The sequence below is a fragment of the Eubalaena glacialis genome, chromosome 3, assembly GCF_028564815.1.
Source record: "Eubalaena glacialis isolate mEubGla1 chromosome 3, mEubGla1.1.hap2.+ XY, whole genome shotgun sequence".
Taxonomy (NCBI): Eukaryota; Metazoa; Chordata; class Mammalia; order Artiodactyla; family Balaenidae; genus Eubalaena; species Eubalaena glacialis.
Genome location: NC_083718.1, coordinates 170096357 through 170106566, shown reverse-complemented (window position 1 = coordinate 170106566; position 10210 = coordinate 170096357). Strand labels below are relative to the sequence as shown.

Genomic DNA, 10210 nt, shown 5'->3' with positions numbered 1-10210 from the left:
GCATTTTTTTCAGTCAACACCAGGCACTTTTCAAAATCACAGTGCTGATCATGCTGCTTGCCCACAGGAGAGCCTACAATGGCTCCTCTTCATCTACACCTGCAAAATGAGGCCCAGCCTCTGCACTGTCACCCCAGGCCCTTCACAATTTGGCCCAACCTTCACCTTTTCAGTCCTGTCTTACAGTCCCTGCTGTCTGCTGCTCTGTACTCCTGTGTTCAGTTCCACCATTCAGCCCCCTTTCTTTGGAATGGGGATCTTGATTTTACCACTTGCTAAGTCTATGACATTGGGCAAGTGATTTAACTTCTGAGTCTCAGTTTCCTCAGCTGTCAGAAACCAATATGTAAAGAGATCTGAAAAATGAGCTTATGGCACCTGTTCATGCCCAGACTTGTGCTCAAACCACTCCTTTCCCTGAACCAGCAGCCCTCCCAAGTCCAGTCCTTCAAAGCTCAGTTCCAGTCCCATCCTGCACCTAGCCGTCCCACATTCCCCGCAGCTCCAGAGTTGGCCACGCTCTCGCCTGCCTCCCTGTGCACCTGGTACTGTCACCGTGCTATATTCTAGCCTGCCTGTACAAGAGTTCTCTTTGATATGTTTCCCAAAACCTGTTCCTCCCCTTCATCTCCAAAAATCCACCCAGCCTCTCAGGCCAGAAACCTAGGATCATTCTTGTGTGGCCTCTGTTTCTCCACATACTCTCCCACCTCCCCGTGCTCTAGTTCAAAAATAGACCCACATCTGCTCTTTTCTCCAGGTTTGCACTGTCACCCTAGTCCAAGACACCATCATCTGTGGCCTGGATCATGACCATAGCTTCCTGATCGACATCCCTGCTTTCACTCTTTCCCCCACATTCTATTTTTCGCAGGGCAGCCAGAATAATCGTCTTAAATATAAATCAGATAACGTCACTCCTGGGCTTAAACTCCTTCAGAGGCTTCCAATAACTCATAAGAACACCTAAACTCATCCTTATGACCTTTATGGCCCTACATAACCAAGACCCTGCCTGCGTCTGCAGCCCCACTTCCTGCCACAGCAGTCCTCAGGTCGCTCCAACCGTGCTGGCCTGGTCTCCACCCCTGGAACGTACCAAGCTCATGCCCCCCTCTAGATTTTGGATTAGCTCTTCCTTCTGTCTGGAATGGCATTCCCTGGGCTCTTCACTGGCTAGCTTCTCCTTGCCATCCAGGTCTCAGTTCAAATATCTCCTCCTTGGGTGGGGGAGGGGGACATTCTTTGACACCACAAATACAGTAACATTGCCCCTACACACATTCTAGTCATCTATGGTATCACTATGTCTCATTCTTTCGTAACACTTGTCATTACTTGAATTGTCCTCTTTAAAGTTTACATGTAAATTGTAGGATTGTCCTTTTCTTATTCACTCCTCTATCCTCCGTGCCTAGAATAGTGCCTGGCGTGAGTTCAATAACTATTATAGTTACTAGTAGTAGTAGTAGCCTGTATTGAATGCTTACTAGGTGCCAAACATTGTGCTAAGTACAGTGTGTTGTTTCATTTTCACCACAGTCCTTTGACATAGATACTATTACCCATTTATAATGAGGAGCTGAGGCTGAGAGAGGCTAAGTGACTTCCCAACTATCAAAAGGAAATGCAGAAGGCAGGATTTGAAGCCAGGTCCACAACCTTTTAACTACTCAGTACTTAGGAGTTGGTAGGTCTTATCTTCTTTACCTTTGTAAACCAGCCTCCCCCCACCCCCGCCCACATAGACAGTTCAAAAAACTGGTGGAATCGAATTGCAAAATCTCAGAAAGGAAGAAGCCCTGCAGTCTGGGTTGAAGGTCAAGGGAGAGAGAAGAGTGACACCTGGCTTGCAAACTGGAGCCGTGTGAGGCACGCTCATTTTACTCCACAAACATTAACCTGTTGAGTTCCCACCATTTGCCAGGCTCTGTTCTAGGTTCTGAGGATTAAGCTATGAGAATTTCACACCCCAGCCCCGGGCTCTGCCCATCACAGGGCTCATACGAGGACATTCTATTGGATGTCTGTGCTATTTGGGGGCAAGGGTATCCAAGTCATCTCTCAGGCAGTCAGAGACCAGCCAAAGCCAAGTCCAGGGCTGTGCCTCGGAAGACCTGCAGCAGGACCAGGTGTGTTTATTTTGGAGAGGGCTGGGTAAAATGGAGATCAGGATCTTCCAAAGACTGAAAAACAATTAACTCATTTCCAAAACCTCAGCTACCTGAGGCAGACAGAGGTGGGTGGAGAAGTTCCTGTTTTTGTGTCAGCTTTAGCCAAAGGGGGAAACTTGGATTCCAGCCCTTTTTAGAGCACAGAGTACTTTCCTGAGTTCATGGAAGCCCCATGGTTGACCCATTAGAGGTGAGGCATAGCTTGGTAATGGAAGGACCGTCCACTGGAAACTATGGCCACCCCTGGAGACACATCATTCCCTCTAGGCCTCCTGTCTCAGCACCAAGCTCCAGTATTGCTTACTGAGAAGGAATACCAATACCCACTTAATTATTATGGAATTAATTCTCTTTGATTCTGACTGGATCCAGTTCCAAAATTTAAATTCCAGTTGCATGCCTTGGATCAGAGGGTGATTTGTAGCTTTCCACAGAACCAACAGAAAAATGAGAACAGCAGACAATTGGCCACACTCCCCTTCCATTATAGGATCATATGGAGGCTGCATTGATACGTTCTATTCCCATAAACTATTCAGGACAACGACAAAAAGATCTAGTCTTATAGGGGGGTTAATGGACCACATGTGAAGAGTCTAAGTAGATTCTATTGAGTTCTGTGACAGGGAAAAATATTATGACAGAAAAGAAGACAAATTCCAGAAGGCATCAAATTTGGGGATTTTTCTCTGCAGAATAAACATGCAGCAGCCTTTTCTCCATCTTACAGAGCAGAGGGTTTCTCAAATTAAGAGTTCCCTGTTAGGCAAACCTGGCTCGACACAGCCTCACGTGAAACCCTTGCTTCCCATGTCATTCCCGCTCTCACTCCACATTCCAGCCGCATGCACTGTCTCTCATCACTCAGCGTGCTGTCCTCAGTCATCTCTGGACCTTGACATGTGCTGTTCCCTCTGCCTACATAGATCTCTGTCTAGACAAGGTTAGGTCTCTCAGCTCTGTGCTCCCCTGGCGCCTGGTACTGCCCCATCATCCCACGTTATTATAACTGCTTGTTTAACTCTCTGCTCTCCCCCTAGACACTGTGGAGGCGGGGATCCTATCTGTCTAGTTTGCCTCTGAATCCCCAGAGCCTGGTACAGTTCCGAGCACAAAGTAGAAGGATGAAATGGACTCATCAAGTTAGATATTGCCAATCTGAATGATCTGTGTGTTGCCTTCAAAGCCTGGAATAAATACACTAAGAAATGAAGACAGGCAGGAAAGTGAGAGAGCTGCCTGAAAGGAGGGGAAGGGGTGCGCCCCTCCTCCCTTTCTCTAAAAGCTTACCCAGCTCCTGAACTTACCAGCAAAATCCATGGATTTTTTTTTTTTTTTTTTTTTTTTTTTTTGCTGACCACGGTAACAGAGACTATAAAATTCAGCTTTCCATCTGGTTCTTCATGGTCCAAGAGAATACAGCAATTTCAAACTCCAGGGAGACAAACACTCAAATCATGAAAGCTTAAACCTAGCCTGTTGCAGAACCCCCTAAGAGTAGTATGAATTTGACTCCAGAAGAAAAGTGAAGAAAACATCATTTACTCTGTAAGGATCGGTTCCCTGGTGGTCCTCAGAGGACTTGAGTTTGATGTTTCCTCATAGCGATTTTCCCCCTCTGGCCTTCAAAGCCAACCTGCTCAATTCAACAGCTGGTCCTTGCTTCCCTTTCTTTCTACTCACACCAACGTGCTCCTTATCATGAGGCCCATCATCGGTTAGTGCTTCACAGACTGGGTGGAAAGGAAGCTGGCCTTCCAATGGGAGCACTTTAACATCTGTCCTCATCCGCTGTCCAAAACTGGCTGCTACTTCAATGCAAAGAGGATGAGTTTGCTTTTTAATGTTTTATGTTAGAATCAGGGTTAACTGAGAATTGCTGGTGAGAGATAAAATAAGAATTGGCTCCTCCTTTATCTAGAAACATCATGTGAGGCACTTGGCATACTCAGAAGTCTGCCTGATTGCATTTCCCTGGCCATCGGCACACCTCTGCTCCTGGCAGGAAGAAAAACAGGGCAAAAGTTCTGAAAAGCTCTCGGTATTTGGGGCTCAGTGGGAGAAGGGAATTTTCAAAACTGTGCTGGAAACACCAGCTCAGGAGAGATTTTACGGCCGGTTTGAAGGCTTCAGGCAGTTTGGATAAGCATCTGGACTCTGGGTATATTTCTCAGCCTGCTCTGTGATCCCTTTGAAGTTTATCCAACTTGAATAAACCTTCCAGAAAGCTGGGGCCAGTAAAAAGGCTTTCTTTGGAAGTCCCTCTGGATGTGCCCTGTTGATTTCTCACAGAGCAACCAGTCCATCAGGACAAGAGATCTGAAAAGCAGAAAAGGAAGAAGCTTGAGCTAGAACGTTTCTGTAATATTCAACTTGCTGTCTTTTTTTCTTTTTCTTCCTAGCCTTTTTACATATGGAGAAGGAGGCAGCAGATAGATCACCAAAGTCCCAGTGGACTTTGAGGACAATGAATTCAGATCTGATCGTGGCTTGCCCATGACCCCTTTGCACTGATGCAATCTGTTTCTGAAGGCCTAGACTAAGAGGTACAGGAAAAGCACCACACGAGCTAGATTAACAAAGAATAACAAAAGATGTCATGCGCCGTCCAGGAGAGCTGGTGACAGGGCCATGCACTGGTACAGGCAGGAGTTTCCATGTCATTTCCTGGAGAAGCAGCAGTCCCTCGTTGCCTGGGCCAGGGGCTGCGGCCTATCGTTCCTCCTGTTTGCACAGGCTTTCTAATCATGGAATTACTGGAGCAGCAAGAAGAGACCGTGCATGCTTGGAGGTGCTGCCAGGCAGATGAATGCACCTCAGCAGCAAGTGGCAGTTCCCAAGGGGCACCTGGATTGGCTTTGGGTCACACCCAAGAAGAGGTGGGTGGGGTACCAAACACTGGTTTCTTTAGTGTTTAGAAGCAAATAGGGAGGGGCCTTTATGAGCTGCAAGCAGGGTCTTCAAACCCGCCTTTGGCTCACGCATGGGAAGAGGCTGAGCGATGCCCCGTCTCTGACTTGGAGAAGTGTGCCATGAAGGATAGGACACAAGGTCCAGAGGCCCAAAGGTTGACTCAGAAGTATCTGGAGAGGAGAGCTGAGCTGGGGGCCCCCTATACAGCAGCATCCCACAGCTTGACTGGTTGACCACAGACGATGAAGGAAGTGCCCTCTTTTGACCCTGGGACCAAGTGACAAGAGGAGGATGACAGGGAGATGCAGCTGCAGCCCCAGAGAAACCCCACTGGAAGTGAGATTGCAGATAGTTTTGTTTCTTTGTTTATTGATAAAAAAATATTAATAGCAATTAAAAACCCAAAACATTCACAACCCATCCAGAATCCTATAAGTTTTAGCCATTTGTTCCCAATGGAGTCCTTCATCTGATGGAAATGGTGATTTCAGCCAAAAGGCCCCTTCATGTTTTTCATGGGTGGGTACTGTTGCTCCATTGGCATGGCCCCAAAGCAGTCAGAGGGGCTACAGTGGCCGGCCTTGCCCGGCGGGCCCATGGAGCCTGGGGGGCCAGGGATGCCAGGAATGCCTTGCTGGCCCATCGGCCCAGTTGCACCCATCTTGCCGTATCCTGGAGGACCTTGAGGACCTAGGGAGGAAGGAGTCAGAGAAGGAAAATCAGGAAACCCAGATCACAAGAAAAGAAAAAATAATAGTCATGGTAAATAATACCTTACATTTTATAAATATTTCTCCGGTTACACCATATTTTCATGAAGACCTGATCTGATCCTTACATTAGTTTAATGATAACAATAATACTACTGGCTAGTTTTATTCAGAGTTTCCACGTGCCAGGCACAAGGCAAGTGCTTTTTCTGCATTATTCATTGAATCTTCACAACAATTCCATGAGAAAGAAACTATTATCTCATTTTGGAGACGAGGACACAGGCTCAAAGAGGTCACCCACCTGGTAAGTGGTGAAGCTCCATCTCAGAGCCAGGCTATCAAGCTTTAGTCATTTCTCTCTTAGGCTCGTCAAGGTCAAAGAGCCAGTAAGAGGATGAGCAGGACCTGGACTTGCATTCCCTGGCCCCACCACATCCAGCTCTCTTCCACTGCGTGGTGCTAGCCCAGGTTAGGACTTGAGGGCAGGCACTGGGTCTTCCACCGCATCCCCAACACCCGCCCCCCTCCCCACGCACACTCACACACACGCCCTCGTAGAGTATCTTACACGCAGTGGCATTACTCTAAATGATGGTTGATAGGCCTGTGGTTACTTCAGATTCTACACAACTATGTTATAGAAGGAACATAAAGAAAGGCGATCTCAACTGCTCCAGATTCATGGTCTCAAAGGCTGGCTTTTCCTACCTGGGGGGCCGGGGAGACCAACTTCTCCTGCAATGCCAACACCAATGTCTCCCTTTTCACCTTTGGTACCAGGCAATCCTGGAACAAAAGAAATAAAATAAGAGGCCCCATCCCTGAGTAGAACAATGACACACCCAGTAGGATTATTTGAAACACACGTATACACGCAAATGCCATATTCACAACAGACCTCATGCAATGCTCGTGTTTGCCCCCAAGAGCTAGGTATGCACCTCAGTAACCGGACGGCAGACCTACCTCTCAACCCGGGCAAGCCCTGCCGACCTTCTCTGCCAATCTGACCAGGGAGCCCAGGTGATCCCGGGGCACCTGGCCGGCCCGGGGGACCGTCCTTCCCTGGGGGCCCTGGTCGTCCCGGAGCTGCTGCCATCTCCATGGGAAACTGCATCCTGGAGGTGTAGTAAGCCATCCTCTCTGTAAGAAAGGACGGGGACAGGTCACAGGGCGCCCCCAGGGACTCAGAACGACTGCAGATGCTACAGACAGGCCCCCAGCATGGAATCCAAGACAGCCTTTCTTCAGAGGGATGTCAGAGCAAGGAACGTGTGGGTGGATCTCTTAAGTGGTCTCCTGTGCCCTAGCCCCACCTCGCTCTCCACCGTGAGCTTCCTGAAGCACAGATCTGATTACAGCATCTCTCTTCTCCAATGGCCTTCCTGAGTTCACCACTGGCTTCAGAATAAAGTCCAGACTCCTTGCTTGGCATTCAAGGTCTGCTTCCCAAGCAAGATGTCTAGCCCCTTCTGGAAAGGTCCATGTTTTCCCCAGTCCCTAGCCTGTCAATGTTGGACAAACAAATGAACAGGAAAACAAGCTTAAAATGAAACCACAGTAGCCTTCTTAGAGCTGCTGCTTGCCCCTTTATTTAGAGCTCACTCTATGCAGACTCATTTGATATCAATTTTCTCGGCCGTCTCCTCTGCTCCAGTGGGGGCTTGGGGAGGGCAGGAGGGAATCATTCTGTCTCTGAACTGAGCAGGTGACAGGAAAGGCTGAAGCCTAATTGAACATATGCCTGTAAGTGGGAGAGCAAGGTAAGTAGGGGTGGGGGGGAGGAGGATATTGAGCTTTAAGGAAAAGGAGGCCGGGGCGGGGTGGAGAAGCATCTGGGAAGGGCGAGCAGCACCCACTGCCACCCAGCCGGCTGCCAATTACCATCAAACATTTTAATGATCTCTTGTCTGATGAACCTCTTGATTTCATCATAATTCACCATGTCTCCCTGAGGAAAGAGAAGAAACCTGCCTCAATTATACTTCCAAGTCTGGGGCTCATCTCCCCTAGGGATGGACTTCATGGAAGTAAAGGATGGGGAGGGAGGCAAGGGTCCCAGGAGCCTCCCACAGATACTTAACCCACTGTCCTAACCCCCTAAAGTGGTACAAAACATTTCACGAGTCAGTGCATTTTTCTGGGGAAAGGGTCCCCAATCCCCTCAACTCACCCACACAGTTAAGAACCACCCATAAGGGGGTCATGCTCTTTCCTGTGGAGTGTCAGCAAGAGCTTCTAAAATGGTCCACGCTCTACCCCGCATGCCTGCTCTGTGGGCCAGTGCCCATGGCTGCCAGCCTCCCCGCCTTACCATGGAGCCAGGTACCCCGGGCAGACCAGGGCTCCCTGCAGGTCCCGGAGATCCAGGGTGGCCTCTCTCTCCTGCAGGACCCGGCGGCCCAGAAGGTCCCATGGAGCCACTCTTGCCAGGCTCGCCAGGCATGCCAGCTCTTCCCTTCTCCCCTGCCTGGCCCTTCTGCCCGGAAGGTCCCAGGTCACCCTGCAAGGACAGGAAGCACAGTCCAGCATTGCCGAGTACCGTCAAGTCTCCCTCACGATGTCTCAGCAATCTGCTCCTGTCTTCAGCCCCCTACCTGGCCCCCAGCGTCTCCCTCTGGACTGTGGCCACAGGATCTTGACAGGTTGCCCCATGTCGCTGCCCCCAAAGCAGTCCTTCTAAAGGACAGTTTTCATGTTGTTACTCCCTACTTAGAAATTCTGATGGCTCCCAACTGCCCTCAGGATAAAGGTCTAATTCCTTGGCCAGGCATTCAAGGCCATTCATCATGCGGTCCTGACCACATCTTCTCCAGCCTCAGTTGCACCTCCAGCCACACCTCACTGGTTATAATTCTGACTCGGCCATGTGTCTTAGTCCTCCCTGCCTGGACTGCCTTCCCCTCCTCTCTCCGCGGTGCACTCCTCCTACTCAGCTGAAATGTCCCTGTTCTCTGTGCAGCCTCCCTGACACCCCAGGCTGAGCTGATTGCTCCCTCCCTCTGATCCCACGGTGCTACGTCTAATCTTCTTCAGTAAAACCTGCCACGCTCCAGTGTAAGTGTGACTGGACTAAGTGGGCACCTATTGTTCAGGGACCTCTGTTTGCCCAAGGCTAGGACAGAGGGCCTGGTGGGTAAGCAAGGCCAAGCGGATGCTCGCAGAATGAATGAATGAATCAACCAATCAGGAGTGAATGAACCTTGGAACAGCCCCACGTGAGAAGTTGTCAGAGACGAGGTTGCTCCAAGTTCTGCGCACTTTTTTCCCTGCCCACTGGCCTTCCTGTGTCTCCTCTCCATGGCTAAAGTCAGAGCTTAGAGTTGGGCTTAATCAACTCATGAGCTTCTCCTCTCAAACCCGGCCAGTGCCCACTCACCTTTGGACCAGGGGGTCCGTAGATTCCCTGTTTTCCAGGGGGTCCCTAGAAGAAAGCAAAAGTCAGGGATCAGGTCTGGGCAGCGTCTCCAAGCTGTCCAAGAAAGACAGGTGCCGTGATAGGACCTCCCACAGTGTTAGGTCCCCAGGCCGTGTCCACTGGGCTCTGTGTGAGAAAGGATGCCAACCTCCCTGCCAGCAAGAGCGGGGACATCTGGAAGGGAGACTCATGTTCCTGGGGTGTGGCCGTGTATGATCGTGTTGGTTGGGTCTCTTGTCACAGACAAAAAGAGGTGAGAAATCAGAATGAAAGGTAGGGCCTGGCTAGAGTTGGTGCCCAAGAAATGTTTATTTGGAGTATTATTATTATTATTGGCTCTTTTTGACCAAGTATATGGTAAAAAAAAAAAAAAAAAAGAGTGAAAAACAAGGCTCACTCTCATCCTTCTCCCCTAGTCCCCAATCCCTCTCCCCAGAATAACAAGGGCCCCGGTTTCCTGTATATCTGTCCGGAGATAGTCTGTGCATACAGGGAGCATTTACTGAATGAATGAAGAGGGGTCAGGGCAAAGCTAAGGGCAAGAAGAAGCATCCCCAAGAGAAAAGGAGAAGCCCAGCACAACGGTACCTCTTTGCCAGCTGCACCATCTGCACCAGGTTCACCCTGGGGAGTAGAGAGCAATGGAGCTGTGGTGAGTGCCAACCCAGCTTGGCATTTCATGCCTCACCTCGCCCACGAGGCATGGCCAGCCCCAGTTCCACCAAGGAGTCACAATCCTCCCCACCTCCCCCCGACACTCTAGGCACAGGCTGTGGAAACTCAGACCCCACCCCACCCTCCAGCCTGCTCCCGGCCGCCCCACTGACTGAGCTCTATGGGGGAAGAGCAGACTGCGCCTGCCCTGCTCTTTGCTTGAGATCCTGGCATCTCGCACATTCCCTGGCCCTGAGTGTATGTTCAATGTTTGCTGAATGAAGGTGTGAACTCTGAATCTCTGGCCTTGATGAGGTCCCAGAGATCGGCCAGGGCAG

General features: G+C 49.9%; 1 protein-coding gene across 2 annotated transcripts in view; it reads right to left on the bottom strand.

The window, feature by feature from the left end:
* Window positions 1-5434: 5434 nt before the first annotated feature.
* The window catches only part of COL16A1 (collagen type XVI alpha 1 chain), a 51205-nt gene continuing 46429 nt past the window's right edge, over window positions 5435-10210 (bottom strand). For both annotated transcript variants that reach the window (XM_061184567.1, XM_061184568.1), the window contains 7 exons: window positions 9807-9842; window positions 9180-9224; window positions 8115-8303; window positions 7685-7751; window positions 6767-6943; window positions 6509-6586; window positions 5435-5777 (listed from right to left, as the gene is read on the bottom strand). In XM_061184567.1, coding sequence (XP_061040550.1) covers window positions 5575-5777; window positions 6509-6586; window positions 6767-6943; window positions 7685-7751; window positions 8115-8303; window positions 9180-9224; window positions 9807-9842 — 795 coding nt within the window. In that variant the 3' untranslated portion in view covers window positions 5435-5574. The remainder of the gene's footprint in view (window positions 5778-6508; window positions 6587-6766; window positions 6944-7684; window positions 7752-8114; window positions 8304-9179; window positions 9225-9806; window positions 9843-10210) is intronic.